The sequence below is a fragment of the Chelmon rostratus genome, chromosome 10 (genome assembly GCF_017976325.1).
Source record: "Chelmon rostratus isolate fCheRos1 chromosome 10, fCheRos1.pri, whole genome shotgun sequence".
NCBI classification, from domain to species: Eukaryota; Metazoa; Chordata; class Actinopteri; order Chaetodontiformes; family Chaetodontidae; genus Chelmon; species Chelmon rostratus.
In genome coordinates, this window is record NC_055667.1 from 28,105,685 (window position 1) to 28,126,720 (window position 21,036).

At 45.7% G+C, this 21,036-nt stretch overlaps 1 protein-coding gene across 1 annotated transcript; it reads left to right on the forward strand.

The window, feature by feature from the left end:
• The first annotated feature begins 949 nt into the window (after positions 1 to 949).
• zgc:194282 (tyrosine-protein kinase Srms) lies at positions 950 to 19,809 on the forward strand. Its single transcript, XM_041946656.1, has 8 exons — positions 950 to 1,814; positions 5,299 to 5,420; positions 7,711 to 7,877; positions 12,650 to 12,797; positions 13,489 to 13,647; positions 15,087 to 15,268; positions 16,098 to 16,254; positions 17,081 to 19,809. Exons 1-8 carry the CDS (start codon positions 1,435 to 1,437, stop codon positions 17,278 to 17,280), a joined length of 1,515 nt encoding a protein of 504 aa, XP_041802590.1. The 5' UTR covers positions 950 to 1,434; the 3' UTR covers positions 17,281 to 19,809.
• The last annotated feature ends 1,227 nt before the right edge of the window (positions 19,810 to 21,036 follow it).

The window sequence follows — 21,036 nt, forward strand, 5'->3', positions numbered from 1 at the left end:
TCTGTGCAGACGCCTTCTGCATGTGGCTGTAAATCATCACACAGCTAAAAGAAACCCTCTTCACAGACTGTGTTCACAGGCCAGGAACAACGTCATTTACAGCAGCTGTGTCCAACCACAGAGAGCCAATCAAAGCCTCCGGCCACTAATAATCATTATCAGTGAAATCACCTGCTGCTGTAAAGAGCTCCACGTGAAGGCTGCGAGTGATCAAACTGTTCATGTGAAGGCCCGGTCGTCCTCTCAGCTGAAAGTCTGATGATGGATCTTGTTTCAGAAAGAGATCTGCTCTCACACTAAAGGTTTCAGAAGAAAATCCCATTTAATGAGTGTGTTATTGATCACATGTGGCGTTCACTTCAGTAAAGCTGCAGAGGGAAAGTGAGAAATGTGACGGAGGCTGCGGTCATTAAATAGACGACCCCAGACTGATTTAATCGTATTGATTCTGATCATACAGATCTCCACTGCAAGCAATGATGATTAATCTGCAGGTTTCGGCTTTAAAATGTCAAAAACCAGGAAAAATGGCTGTTACAAGTTCCAGCTGATGCTTTTAAACGGCCTGTTCCTGTCTGAGCAGCAAATGTTTGATTTACAAACAAATAAATTAGAGAAAAGCAAAAACTCCTCAAATTTAACTCAGAAAAAGGATTAATTGATTATTAAAATAGCTGAAGATGACATATCTGCTGATTGATTGATCAGTGACTGGATTAATCATTTCACCTCAACATCAGACAGCTCATTCCCAAACCACGTGATCAATTATTCCTCTCCTACGATGAGATGTTGATCAGACAAAGTGATCCTGAGTCAGTGTGAAGATCTGCGTGAGAGGAAGAGACAGCAGAACACACACACACACAGTTTCCTCCGCCCCTTCCGCACGCAGGTGTGTCAGCAGCAGGAGGTGTGCGCAGCGCCAAACCCAAACTTTTTACGCACCGTGCCGCCGCTCACCTTCACCTGTCTCTCTCCCGCCGCGGATTCACACCTGAGCGTCACATGCTGCGAATATTCTGCCGTTCGCACCGTCTTGCGATGGATTAGGCTCTTCTCGGGGGCCACGCTCACGTTCTCGGTTCATGTTGGGTCGCGCCGCCGAGTCCTCGCAGGGAACCGATCCCACTTGGATGCCCTCCATTCCCTTTTCCGCATTCCCGCAGCCGCCGTGCGCACTGCAGGCGCGGGGCTCAGATCCATGATCTCGACAGAAAAAACCGGTTCCTCCGGCTAATCTACCCAACTATTGCTGGCGGTGCATTATGTTTCCAGCCAGAGGACGAGAGGGGAAGAGAGGGACTGTGCGGCTGGTGGCTGTAGGCTGTCGAAGGCCGTTTTCAGCGGACTGAGGAAGCCTGACGCGTCTTATTGATCGCTGTTCGGAGAAATCCTGGAATAACCCGCCGCCGCGCTCCTTCATGTCCCGGGATGGAGAGCTGTTGTCGCTCCTGTATGCCGTGCTTAAACCGGCTCTGGGACTGCATTTGGCCCGACTTCCGCTACCCAGCCGTCCCCAACAACAACCATGTCATCGCCAACCCCGCCGCGCAGTCGGCGGAGATCCGCACCGTGTCCGGAGACATCCGCGTCCCGTCGCCCAAGAAGCGGCCGGTGCAGCTTTACGCAGCGCTCTTCGACTTCGAGGCCCGCAGCGACGACGAGCTGACGGTGAGGGAGGGCGACAAGCTGTCGGTGATCGAGAAGCGGGGGGAGTACGTGCTGGCCAAGAAGCTCACCGGGTCTCTGGAGTCCGGACTGATCCCGGCCAACTACGTGGCTCTGCTGCAGGACGAGTTCGCCAAACACAAGTGAGTGCTGGAGACACATCCTCTGCTCTTTCCCTCGACCCCCCCCCCCCCCGAGTCACCTGATCTGTGGTGCTGATGTGGGATCTGGTCTCTAATCTGCTGGATCGCCTCCTGTAAATCCCCCTAATGTTGCCTGAATGTGTTCAAGGGTTTGATTTGATGCTGAGCCACATGTGAAGGGGCAGAAAGGTCAGCTGTTGTCAGTGTCTGATCCTGATCCTGATCCTGGTCCTGATCCTGGTCCTGTTTAGTGGGATCCGGAGGAGGTCGATTCTGAAACCGGAGAAATCCTGAAAATCAAGTCTCACTTCTGTTTGTTTGTTTGTTTATCTAACAGTGACAGCTGATTGGCCCGCGCAGCTTTTCTCAGCAGCCCCTGGTCACGTGTTAGAATGATCAATAATGATAATTCAGACAGAATCAAACTGCATCACACAACAGTAACAGCTGGTGGAGAATGAATGAATGTTGTGAACTGATCTTCTCTACATTCAGATCTGAAACAGTTAATCGATCATTCAGCAGCTGTTCTGATAACTGATCAGTTTTTATTTTTACAACGAAAACGTCAAAGAAGACCTCAAGCTTCTGCAAGCTGATTGGCTGATTTTCATTGACTCACTAAATGTTTTTTATCTAATTTCAGATCTAATATTCTTGATCTTTGCCCAGAGTTCACAGATAAATCAAGTAAATGATTGATAGTGTGTGTGTGTGTGTGTGTGTGTGTGTGTGTGTGTGTGTGTGTGTGTGTGTGTGTGTGTTATCACAGTCTTGGTCTTGGACACACCTATTGTTCTGGGAACAGAAGCCGTGTTGAGTGTTTGCCAGGTGTGTGTCTGTGGACACATTTTATCACAGGTGTGTAGTTGAAGGGGGTGTGGTCTGGGAGGGAGGTAGGGAGGGGCCGTTAACCCCCCCCCCAGTTTCGGTCACTCCTGTCCACTCTGAGACGCTCAGTTAAAGCAGACCGTGAAACTATTTGAGTAAAGAAGCAGCTACAGGCCGTCGATACGTGATCAGTGTTCAATATTCCTACCGATCACTTTCTACGATCACTAACCGGTGAATCCTGTAGATTCCTTCAATCAAACGATGGAATATTTCAGCTGAACACGTCGACCGTGTGATGAAGGTTGAATGAATCTGACTCCCTCACGTCTGTTCTGATACTAAATTAAATTATCTTTAAGTTTTGGCCTGTTTGTTGGACAGAAGAAGCATTTTGAAGCTGTGAGCTGAACATAATTCAGGCTACATTTAATTATTTTAAGCAATTAGTCTGTTTCTCAATTAATTGTTTGGTCCATAATAAATCAGAAACTGGTAAAATAAACATAACTATCACAATTTTACTGTCAATTTTCAATCACAAAGGAGTAAGACGAGCAAAAAGATGCACGTCTGAAAAGTGGAACCAGAGAATTTGAGCATTTTTGATATAAAATGACTTCAATGATCAGTTATCAAGATAGCTGCAGAGTTTTGGACTGAATTAACAGTTTCAGCTCTAACTGAAGCTGAAATCTTACTGGCATTCAAAGCAAAGTGTAACAACAGGAACGTCGTCCTGCGCTCTGTGGATCCGGACCGGAGCTAAATGTAGCCGAGAGGCTGCAGCTGCAGGTCCTCCATTATTCATTCAGCCTGCAGGGAATCATCGTGTTTCAGCCGAGCTCGCTCCTCAATGACACGCTCCAACGTCCCGCTGTCCTCAAACACACCACAGAAACTGACCATGAGGACATGAGAACAGTAGCACCGCCTGATTCCTTCTATGACTAACATTAAGATGAATGAGAATCAATGGCATGAAGTGTTCTCTGCTGCTCATTGTCTCCTGTAGCTGCACTTCATACGCTGAGAGCTGGGTCTAATATTTCTGAGGGAGGGGGGACAGAATAATCCAAACAACTCTTAGTATAAAGCCACAGCACCAGAAACTGCAGCCTCACAAGGTTCAGACAGTCGAATCAACGCGTCGCCTCTGTGAGACTGTTCCCACATTAAAACCTTCCTGCTGTAGTTACAGCTGGGTGTACCTAATAAACTGGCACCCGGGTGACATCTTTCCTCGTGCGTCTGTCATGACTCGATGGTCTCTTGAAGGGAAAGTGAAAGCAAACATCCTGGTTTGGTCTGATGTGAACAGGAAGGAGCAGATGAGTCAAGTTTTAAAACTCGATTTAATAAATCAGTGAAGCTCTATAATATTAACACGGCGCTCAATGATCACATGACCTTCACCAATGAGTCAATTCAAAGTGTTTTTAGGGCTGAAAATAATGATTACTTTCATTATTGATCAGTCTTTTGATTATTTGATGAATCATTTTGTCTCTAAAATGTCAGATAACGGAAAAAATCACCAAGACGACCTCATGAAAAAAATTCCAAATGAAAAAAAACAAAGATTTTAAGAGAAAGTTTGCTTAAAAAATAACAATCGATGATTCAGTTAGTCACCGATGAATGACGACTTCTTTCTGCTTTGGTATTTTTAGTGTTTTTATTCCTGTAAGATTCCCACAGAAGCTTCCGCTGCTTCAGTTTCCGTCACTTTGTCGTCACTTCCTGTCGAGTCTCGCTCGTTGTGAAACCAGATACTGTAAATACAGCTCGGCCTCATATCTGAGCAAACACGTCGTGTTTTCTGCCGCTGTTAGAAGTGACTCGACCAGTTAGTCCAAAGCGTTTCTGTCACGTTTACCTTAGTCAGCGACGGCCTGCGCTGTGCAGGATGTGATGTCACTGCAGTCGCTCGACTGCTGCACCTGAGTACAAATTCAGATGAATTGTACTTTGCTTGAGTATCCTGTTGTCATTCTACCACATGTGAGTGATCTATCTGACAGCTTTAGTTTCTGGTTACTTTACACCTGAAACTGTCAGTCGACCAATCTGTTTTCAGAAAACGAACAGGCTGTTCTGATAATCATGAACTCATTGATCATGTTCATGGTTGCAGCTTCTCCTTTGAATTATTTGATCATTTGATGTATTTGTAGTCGTTCTGAGGTCTGGACTGTTGGTAATCTTGGCAGCGTTTCTCACGATTTTCTAAAATTGAGTTTTATGTTGTCAGATGCGCAGAGAACAGCGAGGGTGAAACACTCCACCTGCGCTCTGACAGATGTCCAGAAACAACGTGTTAAAGAGAAACTCTGGAACAAAATCAGCAGAAAAAATACAGAAAAAACATAAAATCAGCTAAAACCCAGATTCCAGAACAGTTTGTGATGCTGTTTAAAGCAGAAATGTGATCACTTCCTGATCCTTTTTGACTCAAAACCAACTGAAAACAGCACAAAGTCAATATGTTTCATGTCTGAGCTCATAAAAATATTTTTATCCTGAATCTGATGCAGCAACACGTTTCAAAGTGGTTTCTGCTGCGCGTTCGGCTTCTGAACGTTAGCGTTCACACCCTGATCCTCTGCTCACTTCCTGTCTCTGCCGTCCGTCTCGTCTTTTCTCCGTGCAGGTGGTACTACGGCAACATAAACCGCGTGAAAGCTGAGAAGCTGCTGCTCGCTTCCCAAAACAAAGATGGCTCCTTCCTGGTTCGCATCAGTGAGAGTCACAGTGACGAGTACACCGTCTCTGGTAAGTGCCACCACGACTCGTCCACCCATCCACCATCCAACACCACCCTCAGCGGTGACCTCTGACCCCTGGCGGCTCCAGGTGAACTCACACCTGTTCTCCTCTTTGTTGCTCCTCTTCCTCAACGCTCTGACTCGTCTGCTGCTTTTAGCTTTCACATTAAGCACATTAAACCTTCAGACTGTCACCACGCAGAGGCTCCGACAGCTCTGTCGGACGTAGTGAAAATGGTCACACAGCAACACCTAGCTTAAGTTTGCTAACGTTAGCCACCATACGTTCTCCAGAACTCCTGGTTTGATTTGAGCAGGTTTAATTTATCAAATGTGTAAACAGGAAAGTTAAGAGGTGCTCAGTCTCGCTGTAACTTCGGAGGCTCCAGTTTGTGTTTCTGTTGTCATTCTGACAGGTGTTTCTATTATTTTGTCCCCCGTATTTACGGTATATCAGTAACAGCTGAAGGGTTTATTGTATTAGACTCATCTCGGGGTACCTAATAAACTGGCAGCCAGCTCTCTGTGTGGAAACAGAGAAGAACTAGATTTACTGTGAGTGTCTGGACTCAGGTGTCAGTGTGGGACATGTGCGGTCGAGCTGTTTGTGTTGGGTTTTTCTCGACTTGCAGTGTTTCTTCATGCTTTATTTATTTGCAGTTTCTTCTCTAAGTGGGTCAAACGCAGCGGTGATGCATTCCTTCTTGCTCGGTGGGAGTCCTGGTACATTTCCTCTTCACCTCCTCCTGCCTCCGCCGCCCCTCACATCTCCAGCACCGTCAGTCTCTCTGCTGCTCCCATGGAGGGGCGGGGGTGACGGGACCCGGCCTCAGGCAGCCATGGTGGAGGTGGACGGTGCAGGCTAAAGTCTGGTGCTGATAAATATACTTGTTTGTGCTGCAGACTGAGCCGGTTTGTGTTTGGATGATGTGACCACGGCAGTAAACTACCATCAGCATCTGGTCTGGTCTCCGTTCCGGTCCAGAGAGGCCAGGTTTGGCAGAGGACGTGAAAAGAGAGAGACTGGTCGTTGACACTGAATTAGACGTTTATGCTTCTCGTCTTTATGGTTGATGTGGTTTCGTTTTGGTGGCTCGAGGTGTCATTTTCTCTTAAACATGAAGTGATGAGTTTATATTAAAGAGCCAAATCTGAGCTCACAGAAGCATCAGTTTGTGTTGAGCTGCAGCAAATATCTCTTAGCTTAGAAACCGTGTCGCTGCAGTTTGTTCATTAGCTGTAAAATGATGCTCTCTACAGTTCTTTGATGGTCAGCTGAAAGGATTTCTTCTTGAATATGTTCAGACCTGTTGTTTCATATCTGAACACCATCACACTGGTTTTAGCTTTGGTTAATAAGTCTGGTGTGAGCCGGGTTCTGGCTAACAGCGAGTGTTAACAATCCTGAGCTGTATTGCTTTTTTTAATATAACTCACATCTGGACAGTGTTTTTAGGGCTAGGTGCTAAATGCTAATAACAAACGAGGTCAGAGAGAGAGGACTGACTGGAGGCTGTTGTTACTTGATGTGTCTCAAACTGTTAAATTCACCAGAACAAACCAATCCGGCGACTTTCACATCATAACATGAATTCACTTTATTTCAGAGGCAGCTCAACCTGCAGACACACAGTTCATCCACATAATGCAAAAACACAAATATGAGCATGTGAAGAGGTCATATACACGTCAACATTAACAATAACCATATCCAACAACATTTTGATTTTAACTTTATGCTAAGCTAAGCTAATCCATCCTGGCTCCAGGTGTAGTTAACAGACACGAGACTGACACCAAGCCCTCGGTCTGCTCCTCTTTCACCCCCGAATCACCTCCAGCTCATTTCTCCCTTCTTTTCTCTTCGTTCGCTGGCGTCTGCATCTTTACCCCCACCCCCCCCTTCAAGGTCCTTTGTGTCCCGGGGGGCGGGGGGATGCTGCAGTTAGACACTCAGTTTTCACAGTGGCAGTCCTCCTGAAGATGCATCGTCAGGACTGTGTGTGCTCAGGAGGCTGACAGTGAACACACCACACCAACACGAGAGGAGGGGGGGGGGACTCATGTTGAAACTGACAGCATCAGCATCTGACTGGAACGTGCATTTACCACAGATCTGTTTAAAACCACTTTGTGCAGAATTATTTTGGTGGCATTAGTGGAAAACTATCTGCAGTCTGTCTGATTAACAAGAACTCTGTACTGCGAGCGAGTCGCCGTATTCACGATTAATCAGGGTGCGATCGTGTATTCTAACACGTCATGTGACCGCCGTGACTCTCCCCTCCGTCTCACAGCCCGCAGCGAGGGGAAGGTGTACCACTTCCGGATCCAGCGCTCCTCCATCGGGGCCTACTTCGTGTCGGATAAGATCTCCTTCGCCACGCTGGGAGAGCTGATCTCCTACTACCAGAAGAACCCCCGCAGCCTGGGGGTGCCGCTGGAGGAGCCCTGCGCCCAGCAGGTAGGACCCACAAAAACTCACAGTTTTTACTTCTATTCTTGCGAGGACCCCGTTCACACAATGCCCGGCACCACACACACAGGTAGCGAACGTGGTGGAACAGAAAGTTGAAGAACCAGATCTGCCCTGTTGGTTTAATGTTGACGTTGTCAGCAAACAGTATCTTATTTACACATCTGACAGTCACAGAGCAACACGATGATTCACGTGGAGCCTGACGAACTTTTAGCTGCTCTGTGTTTGGTCTCCTCCAGCTCCTGACGTGAAATACGTGGCTCTTTAGCTGCTAAATGCTGCACTATGTCCAGCAGCTACATGCTAACTGTGTCTGTTTGCTGCTCAGCATTAGCATGCAGTGGGCTTTTAGAGCTGCATGTCGCTGCTTATACGACGCCATGACAACACAGAGAGTCAACCAGAACAGCAGCGCTGTGATTGGACGATGAGCTGGAGCTCGGTGTTAAGCTCCTTAAAGAGGAGGAGGTCCAGCTCGTCCTCTGTGGGCTCACCTTTCACGCTGTCATCCATACGTTTTATTGTTAAAATATTGATTATAGACGTTTTAAACACTTAAGAGAAGTCACTTTCCAAATATGTCGTAACATCAAACGTCTAAAAATCTTGTTGGTCCTCACAAAGATAGAAGTACAAGAGCACGCAGGACATGAACAGATGCTATGTGCTTGGAAATCATCTGTATGCATCATGTTTAAGTATAAATACACAGTTATCATGTACATGTGCTTTGATTGTTTCTCTAAAGTCTGACATTAGCTTTTATTGACACACCTGAACATTCGACCGTCTGCCTTTAAACACATTTAAACACGTTTCAGAAGCCGGATGATCACAGAAGAGAGACAGTCAAAAGCAGTTGTGAGCCACGGTGCTGTTAAAGGATCGTTGAAACCCGTTAGAATAAAACCGACGGGCAGTTTGTTCTGGACTCACCACAGTGTCACAGGCTGAACTGTCGAACACATTGTGTTCTTCTATCAGGACACTTCAGTTAAAAAGGCTGTGGCTGAGTTTAGTCATCTGTTCGCCTGTTGGTTAACTGTCAGTTTAATGTCGTCGGTATCGTTGCCATGGTGACCAGTGGTTTAATATAAGTGGAGAGGAAGAGTGATTTAAGCGAACTGTTTGAGGTGTTTTTGACCTATTTAACATCAGTTTAAACACTTACTCACCTGGAGTGTATTTAGAAGCATACATGAGGACATTAAAGTGTTTATTAACACACATTATTTCTCAACAATCATGACTTGTCATATTTTTACAGCTGTGTCATTCATCACATCTGGATCTCCTCAGGAGGAGGTGTATCGGTTGACAGATACGTTAATAAATGCTGTTATCATTAGCACACCCTGCAGCACTGATTGGCTGGAAGGTGTGGTTTACCTTTCAGTATCTGAACAGACGAATGTGTCTGTATTCACCTGTCGGTAAAGAGCGTGCAGGATGAACAGGAAGCAGGTCATTTCTCGGAGGACCAGTTAGCGTCTGAGAGGAGGGACGACCACAAAGTTCATTTCTCTTCTCTGCCAACTTCAAAACTGGGCAGGATTTTAAAACTCCACGCGCAGCCAGCATTATGAACTTCTTCCTGTTCAGCTAGGTGTTGCCTAGCAACGCAAAAAGTGTGTCGACAGCCTCGAACATGTTGAACTGCGGACTCAGACTTCGAGTTAACCTGAAGCTTGAAACCAAAACAGCTTCAGCACCAACAGGATTCAGTCGTGATTCAAACTGAAACAACCTTCACGCAGCCTCCGGTTTCTTATCGTCGATTGATCGATTGATTGATCGCTGCTGCAGCCTCTGATCAGGACAGCAGCAGTTTCACTCAACTCTTTGAAGGGAAACTTGTATATTTCACTTTTTAAAGACGTGTTTCCTGTGTCACAGCACGTCTCTGCAGGTTACCAGCAGGTGAACTTGTGCCAATTTAGACTTTTTGCTAAATGGTGCTAAACTCTTAGCTGAGCTAGCAGCTAAGCTAACAGAAACTAGCTTTAGTCGTGTTTCTCAGTGAAAACCAGCAGCCAATAATGACAACGACAGTTTACAATGATGCTGATAATTAAGTCACGTTTCAGGCAGCACAAGCTCCAGTTTCTCATCCCCAGCGTTCCCGTATCTCTTTTCATTTGAGCATCTTTTGTCTTTGCAGGACGAATCTGAAACAAAGACCCTGAATGAATCTTTCTATTGTCGCACCGCAGCGGCGATTTAATGAGCGCCGTCTTCTCTTTGTGTTCGAATGAATAGAGGCAAACATATTTGCAGCATAATTAAGCGGAGAATAAAATATTTGGAACAGTTTCCGAACAGATGACGTGGCCGTGCTGTAATTACAGGCGCTATCTCTGCACCGCAGCTGAGATCAGTTTGAGCCCGGCGGGACACGACAGAGGTCGCCGAGCCGCCTCAGACTCTTCTCTGCAGAATGCCCGCTCGGCACATTTTAGAGACTCACCTTACAAATGTAGAACGACGCTTTAACATCACGCTGCGTTCAGTCATTAACGGCGAGCGCCTCGATTAAAGGCTCTAAGAACTGAACTTCAGAGGCCACTGAGTGACTCCACCCTCCTCTCTCTTCCCTTCCAGAGGAGGCGGAGTCTGAGGCCGTGGACACACTGAGAGACACACTGAGAGACATACTGAGAGAGACACTGAGAGAGACACACTGCGAGACACACACTGAGAGAGACACACTGAGACGCACACTGAGAGACACACTCAGACACACACACATTTTCAGCAAACACAAATTCAGTACACATACAAACACACACACACACACACACACACACACACACAGACAGACAGAACTAGCAGATCTGGGTTCAGTCGTTGTGTGAAACACCTGCAGAAACAGAAACTCTTTGTTCCAGAATCAACCTGTCGATTGTAAGAACTGATTTAGTTTTTGGGTCTTTTGTATTTCATGGCTCTGCTGCAGCTCACGGAGCTCATGTGGCGCTTTAACATTTTAAAGGTCCGCTCGGTGATAGACGCAGCTCATACTGGGTGAACTGGGAATCCTCACTTCTATCGAGCACTAAGACGACACGACAGCTCCTCATAGCTCGACGGGAGTCGTTCAGCTGCCGTGTTTTTGTTTTCAGTCTGAATCCTGAATATTCTTTGAACCTGACCTGATGACTGATGGAAGTGTTGTTTCTCATCGTTCACACGCAGCACAGCGTCACCAGATCACCAGATCACCAGTATCACCAGTATCACCCTCTGCAGCCTCACTGGGCTCAAACACGAGCTAATGATCGATCATTCCAGAATGAATCTGCCTGTAGGACAGGAGACACACGTAGTATTTAAACGAGTCGCTAACGATGCTGTCAATCATCTTGGCATGAGATTACTAATAAAAATAAAAAGCGCTAACTCCTGGTTTCTGTCACCAGGTCTGACGCTCCTGCTGCCGTTTGGTCTGTGAAAGCAGGCTCGTCCTGTGGTTTAATCACATCCTGCTTATCTCCACGAACAGACCCGACGTTTGAATTCAGGGTGGTTAACGAGCCTTTAAAATGTGGCCGAATCTGTGATGATGATGGAAAACATGACGTCAGGAAGTCCCAATCATTTTCATGCTTTTCTCAGAGACGCAGCGGCTGAAGCCGACACTGAACCGAGTCTGATGTCAGTTTAACTGTCTCTGTTGGTTTTGGACGAGCTTTTGTTTTCTGTGTCAAAGCTAATGAAGTAACTGAGGTAACGAGCTGACCGACTGGCTTTAGTTTGGAATACAGACGCAGGTTGATTTCAGGTGTCTTATTCACGTAAATCACTTAATTTATGAATCATGTTTTTTTACCTTTGAGTTATCGAAGCACTTGATCATCAGAGCAGAATGTTTTGTAGCTCCTGATTGTTACTGACAATAAACGTGTTGAAAAACTGTTGGATTCATGTTTTTTATTGAGTCGTTCGTTCGTCTGTCATTAACCTCACGCGGTGCCGCTGATCCGTGTGACGGTAAAAACTACATTTAAACTTGACAAAGTCTGACCAAATATTTCTAGAAAGAGTTATCTCAGTGGTCCCCAACCTTCTCTGTACCAGTTTAATGTCTGACAGTATTTTCACGGCCCAGTCTAAAGGTGAAGCAGATAAAAACAAAATAAAATGATAAGATCGGCATTAAAAACTGTAAAAAAAAAAAAACAAAAAAAAAACGTAAATCCACTTTTTAATCATGTCCAGAGGACCGGGCTGCAGACTGGCACTGTCAGTACGGGAAATCAAGTGATAATTTCAAAATAAAATTGCAAGAAATAAAAAAAACAAATTATGTGAAAAAACAAAATAATGGAAATTATTTTTTCTTTCTGTGCGGCCCAGTAACAAATGACCCACGGGTTGGGGATCAATGAGTTATCTGACTCGCGCTTCTCACATCAGGAGGAGGTTAAACCCACCGATGTGTCGTCATTTTCATCTGTAAACAAAACACAGTTAACAGCTGAATAACAGAACAACAGTCAGTGTTAACGTGCGTCAAACAGATTGTTGTAAGTCCTCCTCTGGTCTGTTTGATCGACCAACGCTGGGGGAGCTCAGATCTTTCCCGTCTGAAACCATCAGGGGCCGTGTGTGTTCTGCAGGGTTGAGTCAGAGAAGGATGTTGGAAAACGTGTTAGTGGGACGTCGCCGTCGTCGGACGTCCGCAGCGTCGTCCGCCGGCTCGTTTTTCGCTGTCTCCATGTTAAGCTGTCTGGACTGACCCTTTCGTCTCTGTGCAGCGGGAGCTGTTCGACATGGAGCCGTGGGAGAGGCCTCGGGAGGAGTTCAGGCTCCATAAGAAACTGGGAGAGGGCCACTTTGGAGAGGTGTGGGAGGCCCTGTGGACCACGGAGAACAGGAAAGTGGCCATAAAGACGCTGAAACCAGGTACAGACGCAGGGAGACACTGTGAGGAGGACGAATGACGTGTACTGAAGGTGTGGAGTTATGTTTCCATGCAGTGTTTCTCACCAGAACACGTCTGGCAGTACTTTTTCTCTCTTATTATGTGTATTATTACTGTAATGTACTACAACACTGAGGGAAATTCGCTGGATGTGGAAACCTACCTGTTCAGGTGCAGACTGACAGCAGACAAACAGACAAACCAGCACTTTAAAGCTTCTCAGATGCACAAACACACTTTTGTCGCTGCCATTAAAACCTCGCTGAGCCCACAGCAACACAATACATGACAGGAAGTGTCCTGCCCAGAAGGTGTGCTTGCATGTTTTTGATTGGCCAGAGCAGGGAGTTCATTCAGGAAGCTAACACCAAATATGGAGAGCAGTGATGACTGTATCTGTCAGTAACAAACAGAAGGGTGGATGGATGAGAGAGGTGAAGCTTGTTGAAAGAGCAGATGATAAAAGACAGATGAATGAGGACACGCCCGGTAAAAATGTCCAATACATGAGGGACAGTTTGGAGAAACGTGGAGACAGATGTGGTTGTAAAGATGACTTTGAATGTAAAACCCAATGAGTGACATGAGAGCAGCATGAACGGTGAACAAGAGGTGAACGGAGATGATGATGAGGTTTAAATTCACCAGTGATTCTGCTTCTGCCCCCCCCAGAGGACACGAAGCAGGACGAGTTCGTAAAGGAGGTTCAGGCATTGAAGAGCCTCCATCACCCGAAGCTGATCCAGCTGCTGGCCATGTGCTCCAGAGGAGAGCCGGTCTACATCGTGACCGAGCTGATGAGCAAAGGAAGCCTGAAGTCCTACCTGGCCTGTGAGTGCTCACACACACACACACACACACACACACACACACACACACACACACACACACACTGCATGGGTCGCACACATACCTGAACCGAGGTCATAAAAAGTCATAACACACCTGTAATATTTAGAGCACACGGCGTCTGTTCTGGATCACTTCCTGTTTCTAAACATCCCGACTGCTCATGAAAGGTGAGACTGCTGCTTTAATATGCAAAGAGGTTTAGAAAAGAAAGTTAATTTTGCTTTTTCTTGGGAATCTCAGCTCTCACCTCAGGTTTTTTTTTTTTTTGGAACGTCCTCTGAAACAGTATTTAGGCCAAGTGACGTTAAATCTGCCCCTTAAATCCAAAGCGAAGAGAATTATAGTCAGAGCTCTGGCAGCTGCGCTCGGCACAGAAATATTGTTCAGACAAAAGGCTTTAATCGCACAGTGTGAGGGTTTGACTCTTCATGCTCTGTGTGTCAGTGCGGTCGTTAGCTGCGCTGCATGGAGTTAACTTCACGGTTGGACTTTCTACTTCCTAAATCCGGTTAGGAAATTGAACGTGTTACAGTCGTTGCTACAGTAAAACTACGTGCAGGTTGTCAGAAGTCAAAAGAGGATCTGCCATCATGTGGAATCAACGAGCAGAGCAGGAGCAGAACGATGTAATCCTCCTCCTGACGGGACGTCTACGAGCTCCTCGTCTGCACAGCATTAAACATGCAGCTCTGACTCATTTGTGACCTGCGTCAAAACGAGAGAAACAAACAGGAAGCAGCAAACACACCTTCACCTGTTTGTTCGAGAGGGAGGGGCTCCTGTACCCGTCACCTGCTGATCCTTTCTGATGTAAACTCGCCTGAAAGCAGCACAAAGTCAATATATTTAATGCTTGAGCTCATCATTGTGGAACGCTCCAAAAACACCTGTTTGGATCATTCCACAGGTAAACAGGCTGATTGGTGACAGCTGATAGCATCATGATTGAAAGGCTCAGTGGTTCACAGCGAGGATGGAGCGAACACGTGATTGGATAAAAAGATTAATACCTGGACTCTGGAACACTTCAGTAAACAGTTTGATTGTTAATGATTGATTCTGGTTTCAGAGTCCAGAGAGTTTCTGGAATCAGGGTTGTTGTAGTTTCTGAGAATGATCAGACTCACAGTGTTGTCTTGTTGTTCTTTGATCGTGTGTTTTATCATAGTTTAGTTTCAAAGCATTACACCGTACACTGAGACCAGCATCAACAGATAATATGATAAAGTGGCTGCAGACAGAATTCACTCACTCAAAATGTGGATTTAGTTTAATGTTTCGAAAATTTTGCAAAATTTTTGTAGAAAAGTTTTCAAAACTGGACCTGAAACCTGGAAGATAACTCCACAGCTGACTGTGTGTGTGTGTGTGTGTGTGTGTGTGTGTGTGTGTGTGTGTGCGCGTGTGTGCACGTGCAGCTGCTGAAGGCCAGGTGCTGACATCAGCTCATCTCATCTACATGGGCAGTCAGATCGCAGAGGGCATGGCCTACCTGGAGGACAGGAACATCGTCCACAGAGACCTGGCTGCCAGGAACATCCTGGTGGGAGACGACCTGGTCTGCAAGGTGGCCGACTTCGGCCTGGCTCGGATTATTAAGGTAAGCTGTGCGCGGGAGGAGGAGAGAGACGGCATGTTCACACTGTTTGAAGGAGGGTTGAATTCATTTCCTGATTTTAGTGATAATGCTAATCATTATTAATGCAGGTTCTTGTTAAATACGTATATTTGATGTTCCTGGTAAACTCAGTTATTCTTAATATCGAACTCCACACTCCTGACTGGTTTAATGGAGCCAATCAAAACATTCAAAACAGGATATTTTATTCATTCCAAGACATCAAAACCCTTTTTATCAGCTAAGAAAGAAAGAGCCTAAAGGTTCAGTGTGTAATACTTCATCACCACATTGCTTGAGAGACAATAATATTTACTGTAAATGAATCCGTCTCCCTCGCTGCTGGTCTGTCTGCTTCGTTTCACCTGGGACAGAAACGCAGTAAAAAGCAGCAACTTATTTTTGTGTAACTGTAATAATTTCATCTCATCTGTACAGTGAAGTATAATTATCGTTGTGTACTCCTTTAACGTGTGGCTTCATTGTAAATCAAAGACGTCACCTGGTCAGTCGAAGGCATCGTCATTCATCCAACAGCCTGCTGTTTACACACAACAGCCTGGCGCCATCTCTGATTCGCTGACCTGATTTGGAATGTGGACGTTAAGATTTTCAGTTTATAACAACTGAAGGAAGTCCAGGTGGTGAAGAGGAGACAGTGAAGAAGAAACACTGCCTGTTGGGGGTTCATGGGACATGTAGTGTTAAATCTGAGGAACAGGCAGAATAAACGTGTGTGTGTGTGTGTGTGTGTGTGTGTGTGTGTGTGTGTGTGTGTACTCTGTTAACACTCACCCGTCTGTGCCTCCAGGACAGCGTGTACACAGCCAGTCGAAACACAAAGATCCCGGTGCGGTGGACGGCGCCTGAAGCAGCCATTTACCAGAGGTTCTCTGTGAAATCAGACGTCTGGTCATTCGGGGTCCTGCTGTATGAGATGATGTCACGTGGAAAGATGCCTTACGAAGGTGGAGTGTTCACAGCTTTCTGCTTTTTAATGGAGAATCACAAAACACACTGATTCTGTCGGGACTATTTTCAGCTGCGGATGAATCCACATTGTGTGCTGAAGTGAATGTTTGTGGCAGCAGAACGGTGTGTGTGTGTGTGTGTGTGTGTGTGTGTGTGTGTGTGTGTGTGTGTGTGTGTGTGTGTGTGTGTGTGTGTGTGTGTGTACACACAGTAATGAAGCCCCTCAGTATCCAGACACAGACTCACACATTGTCGGTTTTGGTCTTTTCATGGGATCTGCTCACAATCAGAGAAATGTAGAAACGCTGCAGCTTTACCATTCAAGTATTTTCTAAAGCCACGAGTGAGATGAAGATCTTCAGTATGTTGGAGACATTGACTTTACCTCAAAGCTGAGTTGTTGGAGCACGTCTCGCTGTCGTCATAGTTGTGGTTGCTGGCTGTCTGTACAGTGGAGTACTCTGCTCAGTGGAGTACTCTGCACAGTGGAGTACTCTGCTCAGTGGAGTACTCTGCACAGTGGAGTACTCTGCACAGTGGAGTACTCTGCTCAGTGGAGTACTCTGCACAGTGGAGTACTCTGCACAGTGGAGTACTCTGCTCAGTGGAGTACTCTGCACAGTGGAGAACTCTGCTCAGTGGAGTACTCTGCACAGTGGAGTACTCTGCTCAGTGGAGTACTCTGCTCAGTGGAGTACTCTGCACAGTGGAGTACTCTGCTCAGTGGAGTACTCTGCTCAGTGGAGTACTCTGCACACAGTTTGTTTTGTGTCTGCTAAAGAAAAGGTTGTAGTTGTAAACTCCTCCATCCCTCTCTTTCAGGAAAAAGCAACAAGGAAGTGTTAGACCTGCTGTCGTCCGGGTTTCGGCTGCCCTGTCCAACCCGCTGTCCCCAGAACATTTACCGGATTATGATGGACTGCTGGGCCGCTGAGCCCTCCAAGAGACCCTCCTTTCATGCCCTGCACAGCCAGCTGGATACTATATATGCCAGGATATATTTCAAGACTATAGAGGTTTAGAAGGATGGACACATGGAGGAAGAGGAGGATGATGAGAGGGTGACAAACAGCGCAGAGCTGATCTGATCATCGACAGCAGGACTGCAAACACGAAGAAGAAAGGAAAAGGAACAAGGAACGTTCTTCTCCCCCTTTCAATCCACTTCCACTACAGGGTATATGAACTTTAAAAACAAGGACTGACATGTCAGGTCTCAGACTAAAAGAAAGCGAACAAATGAGCTGAAGTGAAAACGGCCTGAGAAAGAAGAGTAAATACACTCCAACACTGAAACCCTCGGCACATTCACAGAGACAACGGTTTTTAGTTTTATACCCTTTTGTGTTTTCTAAATGATATTTTATTACTTCTGTATGTGCCATGTCTGTGTATGCACACGCTGAAATCACAGGTCAGGACTTTTATTAATCGTCTGTCTTCTGACTGCAAAGCTACAGCTCAAATTGAGGTTATGTGCAATAATTACGCGCTTGCTGGGTTTTTAGCCATGCTGGCAGCCTGGTGCTGGAGATGATGTGGATCGCTCAGTCGGCCAACACACACTGAACTGATCACGTTCCCCAAAGGATGCATTAAACAGCTGGTGATCCAGCATCATGTCAGAATTAGTTGAGTTTTTGAGGGACAGTATTTTGGTGTGAACTAGTGACCGAATCTGAGCTGACCTGAGCTGTAGTTTGAGGTTAAATTATGGGATAAATTGAAGGTATCTCTGAATGATCAATAACTCCTTCAGTGAACAAATGACCTGCGAGTAAGACACACTTGAAAACATCCAAATCTATCCTTTAAAGGAATAGTTCAACATTTAGGGATACACCCGTCCCTCGCTGAGAAGATTAAAACCCCTTTGATGTTTCTAATTTAACTACGGTGCTGGAGCCAGGAGGTGATTAGCCTAGCCTAGCATAAAGACTGGCAGCAGGGGCAAACAGCTAGCTTGGCTTTGCCCACACACCTGTGAACCTTGCTCATTAACATGTTGTATCTGGTTTGTGATACCTGCATGCAGACAGAAATGTAAACACACCAGTTGCTGGTTTCCATTTCTTCATGACTTGCAGCTGTGCACAGTGACTTCCTGGAGGCTCTGCCGGTTGCCTGGCAACCTCAACGCGACAGTGAAACTCCAGGAAGTCACTGCGTCCGGCTCAGTCCCCCAGTCAGGAGCCGGGCTCCAAAAAGCACTCGGAAAAGGAGTTTTAACCTTTAGGAGGACTCACAGACGCATGAGGAAGCCTGCCAGGGCTTGTCTGGTGAACGGCCTAGTGAGCAACTTAGACTGAGAATAATGATGTGCTATCTCTGAACATCCACATCCACATCCACAGCTCAGCCGCTGGTCACTTACTGCACAGCAGAGGAAAGCTTAATTTTTATTTTTTTTTTTAAATTGGCCCATTGAGATTAAAAATCTCTTTTCCAAGGGCGTCCTGGCCAAGTGGCAGCACAAGTCACAAAGTTAAAAATTTCAATTTGATTATAAAAACAATTTAATTAAATGTCCCACACTGCAGCCAGCAGTCAAGAGTAAACACAATGAGTAAGAAACGGCGAGCCGTACGATACATACAGACCAATAATGTAACCGGATTCCCCCTGTTTCCAGTCTTTAAGCTAAACTAAGCCAACTGGCTCGTGGTTGCAGTTCGTGTTTAGTGTACAGCACAGATCGATCTGCTCACTGAAGGCTTTGAGAGGTGGAAGCATGCGAACATGCTGACATCAGCACATTAGCGTGTCAATTAACCTACATGCTAAACTTCAGCAGTTTAGTAACAAACTAAACTGGAACAAAGTGCCAGACATTAGCACATTTAGCATGTCAGGACTGAGTTTAAAGCTGCTGAACTGCTGTTCAGCTGATTTATGTGACGAAACGTTTTTCCTTTTAAGTTCACATTTTACATCCAGATCGATCAAAGTTTTCCCTCCATGTTTCATCCAGCCACCAGTTTTATTTCCGAGCCTCGTGGGCTCCTAGCATGGCTCCACACTGTTAGTTATTGACCACAAGTATAAAGTATTTCTTCAGCCTTCCTTCTGTCACTGGTATTTTAAGGCGTTACAGATCTAATACACTGGATCCACGTTTCTCTGGAATTGTTTTGATCCTCCTGTGATAGATGTTTGGGGGTTGATGGACCACAGCGCCATGCGTACAGGCCTTCGGTTATTAAAGCTCTGTTAGAGGCCAGTTACAAACACAGTGCCTATGTTTACACCACAGACTCTGTCCACACACTGCAGACTGTAAAGACCTACGAGGATGAAGAGCCCACGACGAAACGTCCTGCACAGAGAATCAGGGGTTTTCTGCACCACAAAATTGTACAACATTGCAATGCAATGCAATTTCAGAACAATGCAACTTTTGTCTTTTATGCACGACATTTGCAGCAGACAAAGCCAAGTTCAGGAAACTTCAGCCATAATCACAGAATCACAAGGATGAGTTGATGTTTTAGGCCGTGTGCCATCAGGTACCAAACACCAGTAGTGCAACGAATAAAGTATTTTACATATTGCTTTGAATGTCTGTGCTCTTTATCATCACATCTGCCGTCTTCTTTCCACGGTGAGGTATTGAACCTTCGACCTCAAAAATCATATGTGGTAAGAGCCGTCATCCCACCAGGGGAGAGATCTTGGCAGCAGACACATTCAAAAACAACACAACTGGATCAAATGAAGAGTGAATACATAATAAGTATTCCAAGAATGTCTTTGTAGATTTTAGCTCTGCAGAGGATTCACTGGCATTGTTCTCACCGGGCCGAGCAGGACCAATTAAAAGACTGCACACACGCGAGTTTAAATGACCTGAAATGACCCTGAACTCAGACAAACACGTTTTCATGGGGATAAAAAAGCATCACTGGACATCTGTTGTCTGTTTCCAGGTGGCTGACTGTGCCGTCGCTCCTTCCTCCACGTGTTAGGGCCTCACTGACTGGGTGGAGCTGAGATGACGCTCTGTATCTGCTCATTTCACAAAAACCTGACTTCACTGGAACTTGTTTCTAGCACTCCCATGAGATCTCAGTCCTGAGTTTCATGTGATTCCACTTCCTGATGTCCTTTTAATGACTCATGAGTCTAAATGTGACCTCACTGTAGATTCACTCTAAACCTAGAAGATACGGCAGTTCTAGTTCTAGAATGGATGTTCAGGATGGCTGCATCTCACAAGAAGCTAGAACTGGAAACCCATCTGGACCCTGAACTTGATATCTGACTGGTTTGACCACAACTTACACCTGCAGACATGATGATTAAAAGGCTTTATTAATGAGTCATTCACATACCTGCAGACTACCTGTCTCCAGGTGTTTGCTCGTGAGGGATCTGCTGGGTCTGTGTGAATACAGAGGAAAGCTTCCTGAGATGACTCGGGTTGTGATTTGGCGCTATATAAAAAAATTTAATTAAATTAGAAAGTGAGAAACACATGTATTAATTATCAACATCACCAAAAAGGATAAATGCCACACAAAGTGTCTTATTAATGAAAACATTTCTACTTTCAGGAGCGACAGCATTTCAGGTGAATAAACACCTGGGGGCAACCTGGCCACACAAAGTGGGCGGGCGGGGATCTTTATGGTAGCAATCGTTATGGATTTGGATATTAAATCTATAAAACCTGCTTGGTTGTGCTGCTCTCTGTGTCCACTATTGAAACTGATCAGTGCGTCTGGATGCAGTTCTATGTCCCTGATCAGTGTATTTGTATTTCTCTTACATTCACTGTG